The following is a 25451-nucleotide window of genomic DNA, read 5'->3' on the forward strand; positions in this document are numbered from 1 at the left end:
TCCCTCATATTAGTCATCCCATGAGTGTCAGGTGAATATGGAATAGATGGGTCAAAGAGGGCCTACAAAATGCCAAAAAAAGACCTCAGCAGCACAGGCCAATAACACTTGAGAGTACGGGTACGATAACTTTCCTTGTGAGACAGCTAGAAATATCCTCATAGACAGTGTGACAATGTCTACAGCATCTTCCTACCTTTAAACTAACAAATTCTAAAAAATATAGTCTTGTTTCTAAAATAAAAAAAGTCTTTTCTTATTACTACAGCCCTGCTATTGAAATGGTGCCAAGATTATCACCGTGTTTTAATTAAAAAAAAAAATTAAGAACTTACCCAGCAAATAAGTTTCTCACATATATTTTGAGCCTGCCATATTTCCATGATTGCTTTTAATATAGCATCAAAAACATTTTTTGTGCCAAGCACTTCCATCATGCAACCTCTAAACTTACAATTTTAAACACATTATCCCTCTTGTTAATGGACTTTGTCAAACTGGCGATTTTACTTGTTCTTCTCAAGATTAGCACACAAAGAATCATAATTAGATTTTAAAACCACATGCTTAAAGTTTGCAATATACATTGGCACTGTTTAAAACCTGAGACCATAAGCAACTACCAAAAAAAGATACATTAAAAATTCAAAAGTAATTAAGAGAATCCATTGGATCACAGACTAAGAAAATGTAGCAATAAGGAATGAAAGTTAATATGGTACAAAATCCATAATCCAGACATCCATTATCCGGCATGATCTATAATCCGGACCTCAAAGCCACAAACTTTTTTTATGCGTTTACGCATGTGCATTTAATGTATAACGGATGGTATAAGCTAGTCTAAAATTGTCTTTACTGATTCTAAGGCATTTCAGTTAGTGTTGCAGATTGCACTGTTCCTTAATCTTCTAATTGGATCTGGCTTATTATTTTTTGCAGATTGTTAGAGCAATTTTATAAAAATTAAGCTTGAACTTTCGATTATGTCAAAAAGAGTTTCCGATTCTGGAGCTGCCAAAGGATCTACAAAGCGAAAGCATGTTTCGATGCCCATCAAAACAAAAAGTGGAATTGCTGCAAAAAATGGATAAAGGTATATCCGTCTCAAAATTATACGAGGAGTACGACATTGGAAAGTCAACTATATATGACATAAGCAAAATGAAAAAGGAACAATGCCCCAATCATCAATCAATTAACGGACAGCGAAATCTGTAGTATGGTTCTAGATCTAGAAAATACCGCTTAAATAATGAAGAAAGTGACAGAGAGGTTATTGCAAATGAAAAAATTTCGATTGACAAGTTAATCGGTATTCTCAACACAGCAATTACAGGACTTGAACAGTGGAACTTTGTAACTGAACAAGAAATTATGGCTGTTTATAGAATTAAAAAGAAAGTATTAGTACAAAAAAAAAATGAAGCAACTTAACTTACAGTGAAAGAAATGTTTAATAAAGTAAACAAATAAATATTAAGCTCTTTTTTGTAAATTTTGATACCCTTTAGATCATAATTGCTCTTTATTTCATAAATTACAGTTTCATATTTTTACCCTTTAGATCATAATTGCTCTTTATTTCATAAACTACAGTTTCATATTTTTAATTATATGATTTCTGCATGTCATTTTACCAGATTTAAATTGATGATCTATAATCCGGAATTGGCGAAGTCCCGACGAGTCCGGATTACGGACTTTGTACTGTATATTGAGGTATTACAATATTAAATACTATTACTAAATACAGCAAATAAGTTATTAAAAGTAAACACATAAATAAATTAGAATTAAGATTAATATAATTACCCCCACTTACCCCTCAAAAAAAGAGGGGAAATTTTAATAATCTAAAAAAACCTATTATAAAGATTGCAAATAGAAGATTTCATAGTAAATTTACTAACAATTAATGAATTTGTAATTTCAGGTTTTACAAACAAAATATTTTTTTGGAAAATTAAACATAATGAGCTTAAAAATTATATTTTCCCAGTAATATCATACACAGAGAAAATAAATACCAAAAATATTTTAAGACTGTGAAATACAAATCTCAGTTACTTAAAATCCTACTACATCTTACCTTCTTGATCTAAACATTGAGCAACTAAACATGCACAGGTTAAAACATCCTTTACATTAGTTAGCCATCCAGATGATTCTAAACGTGACAGCCACTTATCAGCATTACAAGTGTTATCATTACAAGCTGAAACAAATTTTCAATGTATCACCAAATATGCATACACAATTTAATACACTTTTATACAGCTCATTCAAAATGCACAGATAAAAATTAGTCACTACAGTTTAAACAGATAATGGAATTTTTTCACTTAGAATAATTTACAGCACAGTCTTTGCAATGTTTTGAACTCTTACATAATGTTGTCCTAGCAGGGCATTAGCATGCCTGGGAAACATTGCCATTTGGAAAAAATGGTAAATTTGAGTCCCAAAAATAACAAGAAATAAATTCCCAAATAGGAATTTATAATAATTTATATTATTCCAAAATAACAAGGAAATAACTTCCCAAATGGAAATTTATAACAAGGAATTAAAAAAATCAATTGAAATATCAATAAAAAGGAACTTTGCATTAAGATAAATGAAATTAATGAACATGAATTTTAAGAATTATCAAAAAATAAGTACATAAGATTTTTTTGTGAAAGCCATGATGTGGCTTCATAACGGTAGTTATTTTTACAAAATGAATAGATAAAAATAGGAAACAGAAATCATGAAGACTGACAAATTGTAATTGACCTACTATCATGGTGAGAATTCCGCCAAAAATTTTAAAAAGTGATCCTTATGTGAAAAAAAAAAAAAAAAAAAAAAGAAAAGGTATTTTCATCTCTGTTATGGTTCTTATTATCACTGGAATGCTAAAGCAAACATTTTAGAAAAGAGGCTTAAACTCAGAAAATAGACTCAGAAACAAGAGAGTTTAATTCATAAGTTTTGTTGTCTCTGGCATAATAATTTCAATGTAAATTTCCGAAGATCAATATAAAGGATCCAGAAAATGTTACTGAGCTGACCTTCTGGCTGCCTACTGAGACTACTAGATTCATGTGAGTCTTAATTTTAGTCACCTTCAGGTTAGTTTATGATCAGTACAGAAGAAGAACAATGGTCATATTTCAGTGCTCCATAAAAGAGAGGAAAGTTTGAGCTTATGAACAAGATGCAGAAGTCTCTATTACATATACGCATTATAACAAGAGATATCTATAGACATCTATTTATGTTACATTTTCAAAATTGATACTGCTAATTATAAAAACAAATCTAACAGTTGTGAATCATAATAAATGATGCAGATATGCATCGTATAATAAAAATAAACAAAAATAGTTTTTAGTAGTCAGGATTACAGTTTGTTTCGAGGGGGTGAGAAGTTAGTCTCATGTAGTTTAACTTCTGCTAGCAATGAAGGGACTTCATATACTAGAGTGGCATTTGAAAGATTCCATCCTTTTTCCCCTGTCTCCCCCAAAAGGAAAGACAAAAAAAAAAAAAAAAAAAAAATAGTAAAAAGTAATTTTAAATTCATTATATACTTATAATAGGATTCTGCAACAATAGTAATATCATATGAATAAGTCCTTGAAACACAGAGATAATTAAAAGTCAAATAAAATTAATGAATATCAATAGCATTTTTCTTGCAGATTGATTTTAATCTTCTTTATATGTAACTTTATATGTAATGTATAAAAAGAATCTTTTATGAAAGGTAGTTCTCCCAAACACAGAGTCCTTGTGGCAACTGGAATCCGATTTTCTAGACTAAAAGTAATTAATAGGTCATACAAGAGCCAATACTGACAAAAGAGTGAACATTCACATAAAAATTCACAAACTGAATGTAATTTGTACGCTTAATTCTTTCCTAGGTATAAAAGGGCTATTCTTTAGGTAAGGTTAATTTGTAAATAGTGTTTGAAATTCCACATGTGCATGAAAAGGATCCTGACATTCTTTGAGCATAATCAGATGAGCTCATGGGGCAAGTTTAGTGCGAATTAAAATGTTTAAGAAAATTAAATGGCCACTGACAGTTAAAATATTCTAAGTCATCAGTTTAACAACAAGAAAGCTGAGAGCTGTGCATATTCATCGCCAAGTGTGTGACGTGTATGGTCAAAATGCAGTGGGTGACAGAAAAATATGAAAATGGGCAGCACTGTTCAAGGAACATTGAGAAAAATGACTAGAATACATGACTAGAATATGATAAATCACATTCTAGTCATGTATCCGCAAACATGGACAACTTGATGTAGGCAGTCAATATTCAAATTCATGCAAGCAGGAGACCTAAGCAAACGGCTTGGAGAAACAAAAATCATTAATGGAGATGTCAAAACACTCATCAGTAACTGGTTATTATCATCAAAACAAAAGTTTTAAGCGGAGGGCTCATTTTCCATTATGATAAATGTTTACACCATGAAAGAAATTGTGTAGAAAAAAAAATTGCATGTAAATTGAGAAAATAGATCCTTCTTTGAAAATCTTTTATTTGTATCACTTTCACTGCAAAACAGACATGGTCTCAACAGATGGTCATCATTTGTAAGCTCATCCATACATAACTATGCCCTCACATTGAGTAACATCTGGTCACGAATATTTTATGCATATTTAGATGTGGTAAAACCTATTTAAAATTATTTTATATTTTTACAATCAGGCTGAAAATAACTTAATTAATTATGATTTTCCACTTCTACTCTTATCTTAGTAAATAAAAAAAATTCTCTTAAAATATAACTTTATATAATAAACAACGCACAATTAATTACAACTTAAAGTGTTCAACAATTTAAGAACAGGAAAGGCATATAAAATGTTTTAAAAATTGCATTATTTTATAATGCACTCACCTTCAATTAATTTTGTTAATGATTCTAGAAGATTGAAATATCTGTCAATAGGCTTATGCATGCGCTTCCACAATGGATAATATACATCAGGTTCAAAACCACCACCTATTAATGTGACGAGAAAAGAAAAAAAAAAAAATATTTCAAAAACTACATACTTTACTATTGCAAACTGCTAAGATATACTATAATAGCAACTATTATATCATACAACTTTCAGCTCTAAATAATTGCTTTTTTAAAAATGAAAAAAAAAAACAATAGAATGAATCCTTTTTAGAACTGTACATGGTTTTTGAAAAAATGTGCCTTCTATCTATTGTAAGTTTCCCAAATATTATGCTTTCTTGATTATTCCATAACATTTCTTTAAGCCTCTGAGTGGCACAGGATTTTAGATCCGCCATGAAGACCAGTATTTAAACAGCATTTATTATTTCAGTTTGTATAATTACTTATTTTAGTCTGCATTTTCATAAACTTACATTCATTAAGATGATATTTACATTATAAAAGAAAGTAGGAAAGCAAAATGTCTTAAATTGTAAGCTAATATATACCAAGTAGCAAAACTTCTGATGACCGGATAAACCCGGTCACAATGCTCAGAGGGTTCAATAACCTCATCAGTTACTGATGAGTGTTTTGACATCTCCATTAATGATTTTTGTTTCTCCAAGCCGTTTGCTTAGGTCTCCTGCTTGCATGAATTTGAATATTGACTGCCTACATCAAGTTGTCCGTGTTTGCGGATACATGACTAGAATGTGATTTATCATAGACATTTTTCTCAATGTTCCTTGAACAGTGCTGCCCATTTTCATATTTTTCTGTCACCCACTGCATTTTGACCATACACGTCACACACTTGGAGATGAATATGCACAGCTCTCAGCTTTCTTGTTGTTAAACTGATGACTTAGAATATTTTAACTGTCAGTGGCCATTTAATTTTCTTAAACATTTTAATTCGCACTAAACTTGCCCCATGAGCTCATCTGATTATGCTCAAAGAATGTCAGGATCCTTTTCATGCACATGTGGAATTTCAAACACTATTTACAAATTAACCTTACCTAAAGAATAGCCCTTTTATACCTAGGAAAGAATTAAGCGTACAAATTACATTCAGTTTGTGAATTTTTATGTGAATGTTCACTCTTTTGTCAGTATTGTGTGTATTCACTGTGGATATAGATTGTTACCCGGAACATACCTCTTAAATATGAAAAAAGGCACGCTGAATAACTTGCACATGTGAAACTACTTTAAATTTCAAACAGACAGAAAAATAAAGTTTTACTTCATAACAACGAAAGTTTTAGAACAGAGCATTTATTCCAAGAATATCAGAAGCTAAAGCTATTACTGTAAATTATATAAGAGACTTTTTCCCATTTCTTCTTCTGTCATACCTCTTCTTCATCAAATCAAACAAAGCAGATAGGCAAGATGGATTAAATCTAGAATAATGACCTGACAACTAAGTATGAATTCTGTTTATAGCAATGACAAATTAAGCAGGTAAGATAAGAAAATACAAAAGAATCTGAAGCCGTAATAAATTCAAGCTATTTCAGTTTGTACCTTTATGAAGTGTGTATATTTTATGTGTAAAATAACTATGTCATCAGATGAAAAATGAGGAGAAAATGAAGCAGAAAATATAAAAGTTGTACTATAACAAATAATTGAATACTATGTGTTAATTTTTTATTATTTAAATATGACTCCTGAGAAAATCCAATACTTGTTTCCTATCTATAATTGAATACTGTGTGTTAATTTTTTGTTAGTATTTAAACATGACTCTTGAGAAAATCCAATACTTGTTTCTTATCTACTATACTCAAGGTTGGAACCAAATGGCAACAACTTGCCAATATTATATTATGTCGACTTCACCACTGCAGGCATGTCCAGACCAAAGCATCAAGTGACTCTTGTTAACATTCGTGATAGATTTAGTATTTGCTATTTTCTTTAAAGGTCTCAGAAATTTGAAGTACTTATAAGTGTACACTTACAGTAAGAAATTTGTTTGAATGAAGACAAATTACATTTCTAACAGCTGTTATTTGTAAATGCTGCAATCACGATCAACAAAGTTTTGTGGATATTAAACTGCAATAAATAAATAACACTGCTATGTAGTATAATATTTATCTTTGAGAAATTTATATTATTAAAATAGGAGAATGATTTACATAGTACTTAAATCAGCAATGAAATCATCATCAACATCTAGATCAGGGATACCCAACCCACTGATAACTTCAAAGGAAAAAAAAAATGACGGCAGGCTCTCTCTTTTAATTTAAAGATCATGTGATGTTTAATAGTGTGAGGATGTTATAGAACCAATAAAACCAACAAAAGATTTTACACACATATATTTTATTTTTTATTTATTACATTTATTCATTTAAAATGACCCTGTGTACAACTAGTCAATAATATGAGAAATAAGATACATAATTTAAGATATCTGCAGTTATATTCCTAGTAAATGTTAAATCTATAAATGAATTGTCAAGTGTACATGGATGGTTACTTGGCACCATATTGAGATTAAAATGATGTTTCAGTAGATCAAATGCCTTTCACCTCACATAAAATACAACACCCAAACACACTGACTTTCTACCAGATGACCTTGCTATTCAGACATGGCCATGCATGTGCAGTCAGCTTTGACATCACCAAAATTTTGTGATTTTTGATGCGTTACTATGCATACACCATTCGTCCAATAAAAAATAAAAAATTCTTTAGAGTGTGTGTTAATGTGTTCTTTCATTTATCTAATGATGTATTTAGATTGATTGTAACATTTGCAGTTTCGAAGATATAAGCATTCAAACAAACCTCAAATATTATCTTAATTTTTTTTCCATCAGACCACTATGGGGGAATGTAATTCCACGTTTAAAAACTTTTCTTCATTGACTTCATTCATATTTTCCTTTATAGTATACAACACAATCATATTATAAATAACTGTGCATAAATAACATAAAATAACTAAGATTATAAACAAAAATTTTGAAAAATCATTTATTAGGTTTATGTTTCATTACTTTTTGTATTATTGTCATTTTTAATTATACAAATATAAACAAGTTTTCAGGTACATTGTACTAAATTACTGACATGATTAAAGCCTGCTTCCACTAAGTAAGAAGACAGAAAAGCCAATAATGTTGGATCAAGAATAACTCTTATTTTGGAATATTATTTCTTTGGGATAACTTAAATTCTGAACTTGACATACCCAGTGTTCTAAATATGACTTGTGCTCGAATACCTTCCTTCAGTGCAATCAGCTCTTTTTGTATCATAATAACAAAACCAGATATATTCTAGTTCAGCAGTTCTATAAAACATGCTAACATATTCAAATTTTCAGCGTCTTGGAAGAGAAAATTAAAATCTTTTAAATTTTACAAGTGGCTCATATATAACAATACATCTGAGGAAATACAATCCATTTCAACAATGGTCAATCACATTAAATTATCAAAGTAATGGAATTTGTTTTGATTCAGTGTCAATGAAAGGAAGTCAATTCTAGAATGAATATTGAAGATGCTTGTTCTAGCTTCAAAAAGTTAAATAGCTCTTCTTTAAACTTTATTTTATGTGGTGTCAAACTACGAAAATATATTAGCCAAATAGAATATATATTTTTCCAATTTTATTACTTGTGTCACCATAGAAATGTCAGCTTCAAGGAAAAATTTTCTCATAATATTAAATTATCTATAAAATGGTGAAAATGGTTATTATGTCTATAAAATGTTGCAAACAATGATTTTAATTCAATTGCAAATGGATATTTGGCTATCATTCTCTTGACTATCATTGATACCTTTTAAAATTTCATTAACTCCCAGACCTACATGATGCCCAAGTTCCCAGTAGTGGACAGATAAAAATGTTGAATTTTTTTCATCATAATTTGGTCTGATGAAAGAAAAAACCCATGACATAGATATACAATGTTTGATAATGAAATTATTATTTTGCAGCAATCATGTCCAGTTCATGACTGAAAAGTAAACAGAAGTAAACAGGAAATTTTAATATATGGCTAAGTTTATAATTATCTTTTTTTCATATTATTTCGAAGAAAACATCATAACAAACTTACAAATGTTATGCATTACTATCTGTATATTCAATTACACCTTTAACCGCAATAGCTATTATTAAGTTCTACAGCACATACTTTTATATTTTATTTTTTTAAGAATGTAACTACGAAAGGTCCATGCTTACCTTTTGTTCTAGCCAAAAGAGCAATATTCTGTGATCGAGTGTCAATAATATATCCTTTCTTTCCTGATCCCAAAACAACATTCAATAATCGCTCATCTTCTTTACAACGTCTATTGTTAGCACCAACCATTGGTTGACTACTTCGCAATAAAGCAGCCTAAGAATTAATAACAAAAATTTTGTTACACATGAAATATTTTAAGAAAAGAGTTAAACAAAAATATCTTAACACATAAAGAGCAAATTTACATTATTAAAGTTAAATTAATTAAAGTATTATTTATTTTTAAATTAAATATAATAAGTAATTCTATAGATAATTTTTAATACATAATTCTGAAACGAACTACCTTATTTTCTTTGTGGTAATAACTGAGCACAGGAAACCTTCCAAACTGACGAAAACCAGCTACTATCTTTAAAGTTTCATCATCAATACTTTTAGGAACAATTACAAGTTGTGGATAAGTTGGGCAAACCTTAAATAAATAAAAAAAAATTTATGATAAAACAGATTACATATGAAAAAATATAATAAGACTAAAAAAGAAAAAAAAAAAAAAAAAAGAAGGAAAACATTTATCAATTTCATAAGATTCACTGGTTTCCAAAAAGTGGGGAAAAACTGAAAAGAAACTGATTAAAAACAATGAAATATTTACCAAATTTGATCTTATAACTAATACAGTACTCTAATTGGAAGGGAAATAGGGCAATGTAAACTTTAAATTAGGCAAAAAGGCAAGCTTGATTTGGCAACATTGGTTTTTTCCTTCCTGAAAAATTTGACTTATGTCTGATCACCCTCAAAATCAATTCAATTTCATTTAAAATCTATGCAAATAGAGAAGTATTGTTGAATCAATATGAAAAAAATTCAAAATAACTATTTTCTGGGAATTATTTCAAGATATTTTTTCTTCTCCAAATGAACTGAAATGAAGTGCTACTGGCTATCTGAAAGCAAACCACAAACAGTCAGATGGGGCCTGATGGTTGAATATGATTCTGCTTATGCCTTCCATTCATATGCTGAAGAGATATGCCATGAAATTTCTAAGCATGATTCTACATCTTAAAGATTCAGTGTATCTAAGAATGATATTTATGATTAACAAAGACATAGATGCAGGACATCCATTCACACTCAATGAAAACTCTACCGAACTATTACCAGAAGCATTGTATTTGGCTAGGGTAATAAAAGGTCTTGTAGAAACTACATTTAGAAAGTCAGTAATTTGAGTATTTCTCACTTTATGACAGAAGAATAAACAACTAAATCAGGCAAATGATGACATTTACTGAATAGAAAACCATTCAAAGTCTGTATTAGTCATATGATATAAGCCAAACATTCTTTACAGATTCATTCTGGACATTAATACAGACCAAACTAGATAACTGTTATTAAGTTATCTAGTAACATCCATGAATTTTTTTTTTTTTTTTTTTTTTTTTAAGACAAATACTCAGAATTCTGAGTGATGACAAATAAAAACCTCAATGTTCAGAAATACACTGATGACTTCCTAGAGTTCTCGAAAACATGAACAGTAGGTAAAATGCTTTTCTGCATATGCTCAAGGTTTCTTCCTGATGATTTTGGAATGTATTTAAAAGCAGCATGTTGTAGCATAATTAAATATTACCAAAAAACAAGTACAGTAAAAGCCTGATTATCCAGTAATCAACCAAGAGGAATATTTTACAATTTCAGAAAAAAATTTTCTTTTGAAAGGTTCAATAAAAAAAGATATTTTAATGGCTATTATAGAGCCATTAATATGGCTATTATAGTACTTTTAGTATGTACATTATTGTTGCCAAACAGTGTGATTTAGCACCAACAAAAGGGTTACAACATGATCATCAGAAGTTCACTTTGGTTGAATGTGAATTCAATTAACTCTTGATAAACTGGTTTAACATTTGTAAAGAATGATACAAGTTCCCTTTCTTTCTTGCAACTGAAAAAAAAAAAAAAATGATTCGTAAACGAGACTGCATGAAATGAAATATTTTCAGAGTTATAGGATCCAGGCAATACAACAATACACAACTTTGAAAATGGATAAACAATGGCAATATAACATGAAAAATCATGATACATGATTTAAGTTTTTTATATGCTATATCCATAATTTCTATCTCTCTATTACTTAAACAAATAAAGAACAATATTTAAACTTCTGCCAGAATGATGGTGACATCTCCACCAAAATTTCATGTTCAGTGGAATTTCATAATTGGATGAGGCTTATGGCTCATCGAGATATGAAATTGCCTTTTATAAGACTAAAATGCTTTTTTTTTAAATCTTAAGTTTTGATATTCAAGTTGAAAACAAATAAGATGACAGTTTTTATAATTTTACAAAGGAAAATTTCCTATTCATATGGATTTTCTAATGTAAATTCTGTTTTTTTTTTTTTTTTTTTTTTTTTTTTATATACACTCGACTATCTGGAATTCAGCATTTCGCAAGATTTTACTGTATTTCAGACCCTCACTATTTCATGTTCTACACACACTGGTTATCATAAATTAAGGAAAAATCACAAAAATAGCGATAACTCCCTAAAAAATAAGCCAAACTGTGTAAAATTTGAATATGTTGCCAAGTAAGAGTAGCTGAGTAAAACTCCAATATGCAAATTAGTGGCGCTGCACTCGGAATATGTCATCTGCGAGGAGCATAAAAGTCCATGTTTGAGAGCAAGCCCACATATTTCACTGTGATAGTGACATCAGAAATCTGAGATAGCCGATTCGTAACAATGATCCCCAGGCATCATTTGCCTGCAGAACTACAATAGAAAGCCATTGGAAGACTAGAGACAGGACAAAGTCAAACAGAAGTGACCAGATGGCTAAATGGGAGCTCTGTCGTTCATAGATTTTGGAGGCAATTTCAAATCACAGATTCGGCACCTAGGAGGTTCAGCCAAGGACGGCCAACTGCTACGACGAGCGCCGATGACAGATATTTGACATTATGTGCACTCAGGAATAGAACCGCTACTCTGACTCTTCTTAGATCCTCCCTTGCTGCAGCCACCGGAAGGTTGGTGTCAACGTCAACTGTGTGTAGAAGGTTTCACGAAGGTGGTCTGTATGCGATGCGAAAAACTATTTGCGTGCCACTCAAGTCACGCCATAGCAGGGACCGTTTGCAGTGGGTACGACAACATGTCCACTGGACGCCTGAGCAATGGAAGGCTATTATTCTCTTTACGGATGAATCCAGGTTTAGTCTAGAAAGCGATAGTAGGCGTTATTTGATATGAAGAGAACCTAGAACCAGTTATCATCCGTCAAACATCCATGAAAGAGATGCATATGGAAGAGGCAGTGTCAGTGTTTGGGGTGGCATATCTTTGGACGGATGCACAGACCTCTATGTTTTTCCAAGGGGAACCGTGAATGCTCATGTTTATAGAGGTGACATCCTTGATGCTTATGTGCGCCCATATGCCAGGGCAATAGGTGATGCTTTCCCGTTACAGGACGAAAATGCAAGACCGCAAAGGGCTCGCATCGTATATGATTAGCTTCAACAGGAAACAATTATGCGCATGGAGTGGCCAACTCGATCCCCGGACTTGAATCCGGACCCCTCAGGACTTCGGTAATTCCGGATTTGTGATATTTATGGATATTAGATCATCAATTTAAATCTAGTAAGATGGCATGTAGAAATCATAAAATTAAAAATATGAAATTGTGATTTATGAAAATAAGGAAGTATTTATGATTTAAAGGGTACCAAAATTGACAAAAAAAAAAACTTAACATTTATTTGTTCACCTTATTAAACATCTCTTTCAATGTAAGTTGCTTTTTTTTTTTTTTTTTTTTTTTTTTTGTGCTAATACTTTCTCTTTAATTCTGTAGACGGACATTATCTCTTGTTTACTTACATTGTTGAATTCCTGTAACTGCTATTTCGAGAATTCTGACTAACTTGTCAATCGAAATTTTCTCATTTTCAGTAACTTCTCTGTCACTTTCTTCACTATCGGTAGCAGTGTTTTTCGGATTTAGAACCATACTACCGATTTCGCCATTCATTAATTGATTGATGATCGAGAAGCATTGTAATTACAATGAGAAACTTCTTTTAGATCATCTTCATTTATTACCGCTTCTCCGAATTTCTTTAAAAAATCCGTTAATCAGAAAATTTCACCTTTGTTTTGCAATATCCGAAAACCTTTAAAATTAGCGGCTATCACCATCAAATTTAGCTATCTTTCACTATGCATATTTGGCTATGCATCATGAGCTTGGCGACTAAGGACAAGTTGTTCCGTTAAGTTTTATCTTTCTTCTATCATGCACTGAGACAATTAAGCCTGAATTGTATTAGTTTAGTTATTTATTATATTTATGTCTATTTCTTGCACATTCTTAAGGCTTATCAGAGTTCTGAATAAATAAATTACCACCATATACTTAAGCCTTATTGAGGGCCAGCGCTAGCTATCTTACCACCTGATGCAGTCTCTGTAAGTCCTAAATTCTGCAACTCAATGCAGCCATACGAGCCCTGGCGCTGGTTCTGGGTTTATGTGAATAACAAACCAGTTATTCTTAATTCAAATAGCCCTAAATGTAATCTTTGTGTCTATAAGTATCATCAATAAAACCTATTTTTAGCACATGGAAAGAAATTTTGGTAAATATTTCCCCCGTCATAATTTTTAGTGCATTTAACTTAAATCTGTAATCATCGCCAAACATAATGTCAACATAAAAGGTTACCACACTTATTTATTATTGAATTACTAACATAAAAAAAATGTTACATGAGTCATTACTCAATTTGTTATGTTTTGATATACATGTGTGATGAAAGGAAAGTATAATAAATAATGATTCACCAGGTTGGCATCAGATCAACGATGTATCTATGTGGTGGAATGTTTCGGTTTGAGATGTATGCCAAGCAGATACTCAGCAACAAAGCCAAATTACTGATCGTACAAATTTATGCTAAAATGATTGTTATTTCAATAACAAGGTATTTTATTTAGTGCCGAAGTGAAATTAAGAACTGGGACTCTCTAGATGTTTTATTATGCACGGAGGGTGAAATAGGGTGAAATCAAATGCGCATGAGTAAAGCAAAGCTTACCAGAAAATTTTGGTGGTTTTGAGGTCCGGGAATCAATAACTTTTCTAATATAATCTTTACTTCCTGTAATCCTGTAATTCTGAAAAGTAATCCGCTATGTGATCTCTATTGCGCAATTATTCCTGAAATGTGAAGAAATCTTAACCCATCATCCTTTTTATGTATGGGAAATTTAATTTGCTTAATATTCAGATTCCTGTGATGTGATCTGAAATGCAAACTGCTTAATGTAATCATGCCTCAGAATAAAAAGTCTCTGCTGCACAATCTCACTCTCTCTTTTTGTTTATTGATCTTTGCTCTCTTCCACTATGCTTATAGCACTATTGTAGATTATATTAGAAAATGGTTATTATTTTGCTGTTGTAGATTATATTAGAAAAGTTATTGCTGCCTTTAAGAAATGTATTTTTTAAATTTATCACATGTAAAAAACAAGGGACTCTAGCACTGATTGGATTTTTGTTGGATTAAATAAAAATGTATACCAACTGTGAATAAAAAGGAAATAACTGAATTTGGTTGCGTTTGTAGGTTTCTGGTTTAGGTATCCATCTACCATGCCAAGTTATTACAACAAGCTTCTTCCAAGTTATTACATTTATATATGCCTACTTTATTTCTTTCTCACTGCTAATCTATAACTGGCCTGCTAGTGGCCAAATGGTAAAATCGCTGAGCACTCCGGCAAATGGACTGGCTGCATGGGTATTTTCGTAATTTGCCCCATGTGTAATGTGTCTATGAACCGGTTTCTCTCAGAAAGTCCTCCACAAAAGAATCTCTCCTCTTAGGGAGATAGCCCTTGAGTGCTTTCCCATAATTAAATACACTAAACTATACTATTATTTTATCTGTTATAAAAAAAAAATTGTCAACAGTTTCATCCTTATTTTCAAGCGTATGTAAAGGATAAAAGATTACTAAAAGTATTAAACAAAAGATTTAACAGAACAGATATACTCGTATCAATAATTATAGTTTCAAAACACAACTAGAGAAAACTATGAAATTGTTGGTGTAGAGATTAATGCATTAAATCAAGTCAAATGATGACACACTTTCATTTATTAAGTCACTTGAATTAACATTATAGTTATATGTATAGACAAAGATCACATACTGAGTAGTCTTTATTAATATGGCTGATCCTCCAATCCTCTTTGTTTTGAAGAAGTTTAGTGTATTCAGATTCTGCTAAAAAAGAAGTCCAACCATCTTCTAACATATCGAACATTGCACGATGAAAGAAGGGATAAAAGGACCTTGGATTTTCTGTAGATACAAATGTATATACAAGAATTATGCAACCATTATCAAAATCTGCTATGCTGTAAGATAAAATAATCAGTATCTCCATTTAAACAAATTAGCAATTACAGTATGTCAAATGGCTTAATAAATATTATCAGTTAGTATTTTCTAATTTTAATTTATACCATGCACTATTACATAAAATTTCCAGTAAATTAATAATAAAACATTTAAGTCCATCCCATACTGAGCTTTAAGCAAACCTTTAGAAATAAAATCAAGAAGCACAGTGACTAATTGCATGAAAAAAATGCAAAAACAACATATATAAAAAATGAAAAGAGTAAAAGAAAAAGTGTTATTTATACCTTTTGGTGCATTATCATCAGGGAATTAATGTAACGAAAGAAATAAATGAATGGGCCTGTTTCTGAACTGATAATGACACAAATTATAAATTAGAATTTAATACTTCAATAAGCCATTGAAAACCAATCATAGAAATTTGTGTCTTTATCAGTCCAAACCTTATTAAGTCAGGAGTAGGAGGAATAAAAATGCAAAAAGAACTAGAATTGTAAAGAAACAGCATCAAAACCATAAATTTGTTCAAAAATTAAGTAAAAACCTTTCATAATAGGTAAATAGAAGAACAAATCTGGTATTCTGGAGCACAAACTCTATTAACTCTGAAATATGCTTTATTATTAAATCAGAATCAAATTGAACTGTTTAATAAGGTTAACAGAGTAAGAAAAAAAAACCTTCTAAAGAAACATTAAGCATGATACAATATAAAAATGAAAAAAAAAAAAAAATGTAAAGGAAAAATAAATTGTAAAGAAAAAAAAAACAGAGAACTGCCTGGATTATATATCCAGATATCAATGCTTACTACATACACCCCACCAACTGGAGCTGTAACAATGCTTCCTACATACACCCCACCAACAGACTAAATAGAGTTGATGCAGTTTATTTAAACAAAAAAATTGTAGTGCTCAGAGCAAAAATTAATTTTGAAGAAATTTTAAAAACTGTAGTGTTTTAGTGACAAAATCATATTCCCAGTGCTTCAGAACACTAAATTTATTCTTTTTTTTTTATTATTTTGCTTAATGTCCCATTAGTTTTATTGAATTCATTTTGCATTGTTTAAATTTCTAGTTATGTAGACAGTGATTATAATTAAAGCTGTGATTTCTAAACGCTCTAACTTTAAAATTACTTGTCACAATAACTAGATATTTTACTAGAACAATCGTGAGGTAATGAAATTTTGTTCAGAGAAGGAAAAAAAAATTGTTTCAAAATATGCTGACAGATGGTGCTGTCAGGGTTCACACTGCTGTTGGCATGCAAATTACTAAGACTTAATATGTGTACTGCAGATATGACTAAAATAAAAATGCAGAGCACTAACAACACACATAACATTTTGCCTGAGTGCTTCATCATGACTGTGATGAAGAAGGATCATGCTCTTCTCGTGAAGCTTCATAATGGTGAATGTGTATTAACAGAATCAGAATGGTGAATGTGCATTAACAGCTATCAGGAAGTTCCAGAGATTAAGAGGTATAAAATCTGGCCCAATGACCACATATGGCCTGCGGAAAATGATAGATAAACTCAAAGAGACAGGTTCATTCCATGTGAAATGAGATACAGGATGAAAAAAAGTTTCGGAGGTGGCAGTAAGAACTGTAGCCACAGCATTACAAGAAAAGACAAACAGTGATGCAGGAATTGGTATTGTACAGGGAATTGGCCGAATGTTGGATATGCCTATCAGCATGATGTGCAAAGTCCTACGGAACATCTTGCTCTGTTATCTGTATAATATAATGCACGTGCAGCAGTTGCTACCTGCTGACCTGGAAACACGCAAATCATTTACACTATAATTTCTTGCCTGGATGGAAGTGGATAATGAATGGCTTTGGAACATTCCATAGTCTGACGAAGCTCATTTTCATTTGTAAGGTTCAGTAAATATGCAAAATTGCAGGATATGAGCGACCAAGAATATGTTCTGGCTACAGCCATTACCTCTTCACTCTGAAAAGATCCCTGTGTGGTGTGGAATAATGGCAGTACTTGTCGTCGGTCCATTCTTCTTCAAGGAGATCACACCTGCAGGTCCCGTTATTAGCAAGTGGGGTGAAGCGCTAGTGTGTAACCATGTCTTTCCGGCACTTCAACAAGACCAATATGTGGATAGCACAATATTCATGCAAAATGGAGCTACCCCGTACAGTGCTACTCGTGTGAAGCGGAGATGATAGAATCATAAGCTGCCATTTTCTAACAGCGTGGTCACCATGCTCTCCTGACTTAAACCCATGTGACTTTTGGCTTTGGGGATATCTGAAGAATGTTGTTTAGAGTGGGTAGATTGCAAATCTGGCCGACTTGAAGGCAAGAATCTCGAACTACATTCATAGCATCAATACAGATATCCTCCAATCTGTTGTGGATATCGAAAAACATTAATCATCCATAAGGTGTTTGTTTCGAGAAGCTTTCTTCTCTTGTCACTATAGCTGTTTTCTCTGTAAATATGTATTCTTGGCTTTTTCCTAATAAATTTATCGTAAACCATTAAAGTATATTGATTCCTTTCGGTTATACATCCACAACAGCAATGTGAACATTGACAGTGACATCTAGCGACAAATTTTAGAACAAATTTTTCCTTTGCCAAACAAAATTCCATTACCTCAGGATTGTTCTGGTAAAATATTTAGTCATTATGATCTGTAGGTTTAAAGTTAGAGTGTTTTGAAATTACGACCTGAGAGTGTTTTGAAATCAACCTGCATTATTCAGAATTTTCATTCCCAAAACCTCTGTTTACTGTTACAGTGTCAAGAACTAACTCTTCTCTCTTTCTATGCTTATGGTATTTCATGTTTATTATGTCATATATTTCATGCATTGTTAACTTGTGAACAGATGGATTTGCCATTTAGACTCAATCTACTTGATCCCAGGCTGCTTATTGAGGAACGCTAAATGAAAAGAATGACTTGTGCTATTGATTTTTTGGACCGATATCATAAGGAAGGTGTTATCACATGGGACCAGACATGGGTTTTTAGCATGACATCAGAGTCTAAACATCAGTCAATGGAATGGCGTCACAGGGCATCAGTAGTCAAAGTCAAGGCCAAGCACACAATCTCAACACACAAGGTTACGCAACCATGTTTTGGGTTAGACAATGAGTCTTTTTAGTCGAGTTTATGCAGCAAGGAACAACAATTAAAGCAGCCGCTTTACTGCGCTACCCTGATTAAACTGAGGTGCAAGGTACAGAATAAGCGATGTGGCCTTCTGACGTCCGGAGTTTTGCTGCTGTATGACAATGGCATTCACACCCAAAATCTGATCAGATCATTTGCATGGGAACAGATTGACCACCCACCACACAGTCCAAACTTGGCACCAAGCGATTTTCACTTGTTCTGCTACCTAAAGCAGTTTCTCAGTGGCAAGCACTTCACCACAGATGATGAGGTGAAAGAAGCAGTTCAAGACTGATTAGCCTCACAGGTGACAGATGTCTATGACTTAGGGATATGGAAGCTTGTAGAATGTTATGACAAATGTTTAAATAAATATGGAAACTATGTAGAAAAACTGAGAAACATATAAAGAATTAAATAAAAAAAAGGTTTCTGAAAAAAATCTGTGATGGATTATGTTTTATAAGAAATCGGACCTTTCTTTCCTAATAACCTATGTAGACGTTAAAACACCATAACTGACATTAAACCAAATCAAATCAAATAATAATAATTACACTCTTTCAGATATTTATTAAATTAAAGTTGTTCTCTTTGTCAATTAAATGGTCTACAGGCAAGTCATAAGTGTTAAAATACTTCACACAGAGTTTCTTAAAATGTGGGCAGTCAGTTAAAATGTAATACATTGATAGTTGAGCACTTCAATTTGAGCACAAAGGTTTAGACTCAGCTTTCAAAAGGCAGGAGTAGCTCGGGAACGACCGATTATGAGCCACATTAAAAGGACTTCCTCCCTCCTGTTTCTAGCAGCTTTCCAACACTCAGAGCCAAAGCTAGGATTTTCAGGACACAAGGACAACAGAAGATTTTACTACCCCTTCTGTTTGCCAAGAATGGAAAGGATTTCATTCTGAAATTTCATATCAATTTGGCATCCCCTGGATGCTGTGCTCAGGGCAAATGTCCCTCCTTGACCCATCCTAGCTACAGCACTGCAATAGGTTAGGTTTAGGTTTTATGCTTCCCAGTTTATTATTTGACTGCATGTCCCAAAGTAGCTGCCATTTATTTCAGATTTTGTTTTTGATGACAGTTTTTAAGTTGCTAAAAGATATGAGCTGACTAGACATTTCCTCAACAGACTTTGCTGTAATATCTTCCAGCTTGTTTCCTTTTATTTCTGCATGTCCAGGAACACAGCAGTAAAGAATTTGGTATCCTTGGTTCCTCAGGTTTATGTGTTCTCATAATACTTCAAGAATCACAAGGTTCTGGGTATCTGAAAATGTTTCAAAAGCTTTTAAAGCACTGCATGAGTCAGTACAAATACAAAAAAACAAAACAAAACAAATTCTGTTAAGTTTAGATTCAAAATGTAGGGCTTAATACACAACATTTAATTCAGCAGTGAGTACTGAGCAGGCCTCATTCAACTGCCTACCTTCCATATGGTCGCAAATAACAAATGATATCCTCACGACTAGCTGCCTTTAGATCCATCAGTGAAGATGTGAGTAAAGCTGCTGTATTTATATCTATGCTCTACAAAAAGTTGTTTATATATGACCTTACTAGTATTTCTTTGGCCAAATTGCTGAAAATATATCCAGCACCTGAATTTCAGCATTTTGCCAAGGTAGAACTTCAAAATGGTTTACAGCTTAGGCATTTACATTGGGTACATAGCATTTTTCCAGAAGCACCTGAACTCTTGGTGAAATGGAGCCGTGCAACAAACAACAAGTTATAGCCATCATCTAGTATGCAAAGCTGACAAAAGTGATGGAGATGTGACATGATCTTGTAATACAGACAATTATTCATATTTCAGTTAAAGGAAAGATTAGAAACAATAGACACTGGACAGGAGATGTTCTAAAGGCTCCATAGCAAATCCACAGACCCATTTTAATGAATCAGATCTAGTTTCAATAAAATCAAAGACTATGCTGTTATAGTTTCAATAAAATCAAAGATCTCCATACACTTCTGAGCCATAACCAATCTAAAGAGGATCAGTGCTCAGTAGATGTGAAACACTGAGTTGCATTTTGCCCCCCCCCAGGAGGTGTTCAGTAGGACTCTTAAAAGATTAAGCACTTTGAAACACCTTTTTCCTCAACTACATTACATGCAGAATAAAGGTTAATTTTGGATTGAACATCACTCGAAGAAACTTCACATCCCATATGACTGGAATCAATGATCCTTGAAGATGAAGCTAAGGCTCAGGATGGAGATTTCGGTTTCTGCAAAACTGCATGCAAACAATCTCTTGTTTAGAGAAAACTAAAAGCATGTCTGTCAACCCGTTCAGAGCAGTCTGCAACTTTCTCTGAACATAGTTCATATCATCACTTTGACAGCTTACCTGAAGGTCATCTATCTACATACAGTGATCCTGAAAGAGTAGGAGGAAGTTCTATTAAAACAGAATTTATTTTTAGACTAAACATAATAACACTTAGAACACAGCCTTGAAGCACACCCTCTTTTTGTTCAAAAACATCTGAAAAAACAGAGCCATTCCTTACTTGAAAAATTCTAGATGAAGATTAGTAAGTTGCCACACAAGCCATAAGCATAAAGGTCACAGAAAATGCCATGTCTCCAAGCTTTATCATATATTTTTCAATGTCAAAGAAGACAGTGATCAAGTGGTTTCTATTGACAGGGCTTTATGGATGGAGATTTCTAAAGAGAGCACATTATCAATGGTGGCTCAGCCTTTATGGTAACCACTCTGATATGGAGAGAGTGCATTGTTTTTAAGTAATAGACTAGACAGCTGTTTATAAATTTTCAAACAATTTGCAAATGCAGCTCATAAGAGTGACTGGCTGACTGTTGGAGGGATTCTTCAGGGCTTCCCTGGTTTAACTATGAGGATGAATCATTTTCTTCTATGCACTGGAAAAGGAATTCAACACTTGATTGCATAGAGCAAGAAGGACAGTCAATGACTTACTGGAGAGATGCTTTAGCATTTCATAACTTTACATCATCTAAACCTGGACTAGACCTATGTGTCTCTACCAATGTTCTCTTTAACTAAAGTATAGTAAAGTTGTCGTTATAAGGCTCTGAGTTGGAAGAATTTAATGCAATGGAAATTTTCTCAAGATAACGCTTGCCAGAAAAAAATGCTAGTGGGTAGTTACTGCCACTGTAAATGGCAGCAAAAGCCTTACCAACTGTATTTGCAATTTCTTCTGTTTTGCTAATCACTTGGCCATCTTTCTCCAGAAGAAGAGTGAGTGGTTACATGCTTTTTTCCCAAACTCTTTTACTTGCCATAGACAATATTATTGTTGACAAATATAATATCTATAAATCTCTTTGGCTCTGATGTTTTACTTTCCTTGCATTTGCTTCGGCTTTTTTAAAAACCATAAAGTTCAACAAGGTAAGGTACCTATGAAAAATTCCCCAAGCTTCCCTCTGTTTTGCCAGCACTTCTTTACATTCACAATTTCACTATGGTTTGGAATACTTTAGAAGTTTTGGTGATGTCACTGGAATAGAGACTGTGGCTGCATGAATAAACACATCAGTAACAGTTTTCACATCATCCACAGGCACATCTTTTATAATTTCCTCTGTGACCTCTGCAAAAGATGAGAATAGTTCCTAGTCTGCCTAGTATAAAACAGGGAGTCCTAGTATAAAACAGGGGGATCTCGACAAGAGATTTACTCCTTCTCATGTGGTTGTGTCTCTGATACTAACTATCTAGCTCCAATATATGAAATATTCCTCATAACTTTTATCATTTGTACTTTTTTTTCTGCCTTTCATTTTGGGCATAGTCAAGAAAACGTTGTGTGGTCCCCTTTGCAATCAGCACACAATGGGTTGGCACTGCAATTATCACTATCACAGCCTTTCACAGAACAATGTGCACATGTGAGTTTGCCATGACAGGATTTTTTCGAGTGGCTGAAATGGTTACACTTAAAGCATCACAAGTGCTTTGGCACTGTAAATACCCAAACTTAAGATTTTTCAACAAATCAGGTAAACTGAAAGTCATATGTTTCATACTTATTTATTTCATACATATGATTTGACCTTCTCTTTACATCTTGATTTGCCTAGCAGCATAGACATTGTGGTCAGACAGTTCAGAGATAATTTCCTCTTAGGATATGAATAGAATGTCTATCTCTGAAATAATGCCTTAAAATCACTAAAAAAACTTCTAAATCAAAAACCTGGAAACAACATTTTTGCTTCATGCCATTCTGGTTTATGAAATGTTTCACGAGTTGTGCTTTGTTTGGATACAAATTAGAAAACCAGATAGAAAGTAAAAATTTCAAAGCATTTCAGACAGAAAACTAGTCTTACAGAATGCTTTGGTATTTTTGTAACTACTATTAACATAAAACAAATAAAAAAATTTTCCAGTTATTAATGTAATATTATTTATTTCATTTTATTTTATTTATTTTTTGGTTAAAACACATTATTTAGACTAAACAAATTTATTCATTTTGATAAAGATAAATGATTTAAAAAGGAACATTTTTACAAAATATTTTCCTTTAGCAAAATTTATACTCACCTAAACTCATGAGGTATTCAATAGAACTTGCTACATTATTACATTCTTCTACACCAGGTATATCAAGCTGAAGTATTCTGAAATCTTTACATTTTAATACAATTGTTCCAGTACAGAAACTTAACTTTTTCTCAATGCAATCAACCATACGATGTAACATCTAAAATGATGCAGGAAAAAGGAAATAAAATATCATAAGAAAATAATATTATAACTTACATATTATCCTATAAACCATGAAAGTTGCCTACCACAAAACATGAACGTTGGGGGGGGAGGGGGAGAGATTACATCAAATTTGTGCCACTTGTTCCAGAGGAATTCTTAAGTTGAAGTCTCCTTTAATTAACAAATAATCAGTATCCAATCCACTTCACTTTTGTGCTTTGTAAAAAGGCTTTTTCAATTTCTACTAATTTGTCAGATCATCTAATATTTTACCCAAAGCTTTGTTTAGAACTCTATGTTGTGTTCATTAATACACATTTGTTTGATAGTAGGATCTCATAACTTTGAAAATAATCCAATGCTTGTTGCTCTGTAGAAGGCAGGCTCCAAATTTTAATATGTATTTATATTTCCAAAATGCAAGGAAAAAATAGTACTCTTTTGTTATTGGAACTGGATTCAGAAATGTATGCTTGTATGCAAGATGTATGTGTTCATATACACATGTATATATGTGCCTGTATACACACATAAATGTACATACATATACAAGGTGTTTATAAAGTTCCAGACCCATTTTGATGTTTAATAACTCATAAAATAATAAAGATAGATTAAAATTAATAACATAAATGGTTAGATAGACCCAAAAAGTTTCATGACCCTTGTCAATGAACTTCCACGTATGTCCCCTTCGTCGCACGGAGAATATCAAGTCGATATTCAATTTCACGCCAGGTACCGGCAAGCATATCGGCATCCACGGAGGCTATTGCGGTTGTAATTCTGGCTTTTAGGTCATCAATGTTCGACACTCTCCTCCTGTAAATGTTGTCCTTTACAAATCCCCAAAGGAAAAAGTCCATAACATTTCAATAGTTGCCAAAAACAAAAGAGAGAAAATGCAATTAATAAGCAGACGATATTTAGAAAAGTACAGATATTTAGACTGGAAAATGAAATTAACCACATGCGCAGACGATATTTACAAAAGTAAAGATATTCAAACCTGAAAAGGAAAATATGTAAGTTATTCCATCAATAAATGCCATAAGTTTGTTTATATCTTCATTATTTTACGAGTTATTAAACATCAAAATGGATCCGGGACTTTATAAACACCTTGTATTTCTGAATCTAGTCCCAATAACAGAACAGTACCAAAAAATACAGCAATAACAGTTACTAATTTATATCTTTGTTCCTAAAAGTGAAAGGTGGCTTACCGAGGTTCAAACGTGGTAGCATCAAATAATCAAATAAAAGTGCATATAAGTGTAGTGTTACATCACAGGTATTCATAACTGGCATTAAATCCCATTGCTTGGCAACAGTTTCATATAAAAGTACTGAAAATACAGTTTTGCAGCTTAATACATTTTATAAAATTGCATGTGAATAGAATGATTTCATAACATATATATATTAACTGGAGCTTTTCAATTATAGGATAATATGATGATAAAATTTTTCTAAATGTATGAAATATGTCTCTAACTACTTACTCTGACAAATAACAATAAAAAAATCTACGCACTAATCAGCAAAATAACTAAAATAAATTTCAAACAATTCAAAAAAAAAAAAAAAAAAAAAAATAACGACAGAAATTCATACTAAAAACACTGAACATAACATTCTACAAAATAAGAACAAGAATAAAATAAAATGTACTTACCATGAATTAATGATTTTTCGAACAGCAGAAATATCAATTTCATACCGCCTTTAACATGCCGCCACGTAATCACTATCGTATTTATATGACAGCCAGACACACTATCCAGAAAATTCATACTCTGGCTCACAAATAAATAAAATAACAAATAATCACAAATCCCTACTTCTATCACGCACAGCCACTAAAAATAATCTCC

General features: G+C 32.2%; 1 protein-coding gene across 2 annotated transcripts in view; it reads right to left on the bottom strand.

The window, feature by feature from the left end:
• Positions 1 to 25451, bottom strand: part of LOC118200904 (myotubularin-related protein 9) — a 72661-nt gene that overhangs the window by 35479 nt on the left and 11731 nt on the right. The window contains exons 3-8 of one of the 2 annotated variants that reach the window (XM_035372895.2): positions 23407 to 23566; positions 15455 to 15606; positions 9542 to 9670; positions 9192 to 9348; positions 4911 to 5015; positions 2093 to 2218 (exon numbers count right to left, since the gene is read on the bottom strand). In XM_035372895.2, coding sequence (XP_035228786.1) covers positions 2093 to 2218; positions 4911 to 5015; positions 9192 to 9348; positions 9542 to 9670; positions 15455 to 15606; positions 23407 to 23566 — 829 coding nt within the window. The remainder of the gene's footprint in view (positions 1 to 2092; positions 2219 to 4910; positions 5016 to 9191; positions 9349 to 9541; positions 9671 to 15454; positions 15607 to 23406; positions 23567 to 25451) is intronic. The other variant, XM_085818993.1, reaches the window with a different exon arrangement.

This window comes from Stegodyphus dumicola, chromosome 6, assembly GCF_044657685.1.
Source record: "Stegodyphus dumicola isolate Sdum_Otavi_A_Nest chromosome 6, ASM4465768v1".
Lineage (NCBI taxonomy): Eukaryota > Metazoa > Arthropoda > Arachnida > Araneae > Eresidae > Stegodyphus > Stegodyphus dumicola.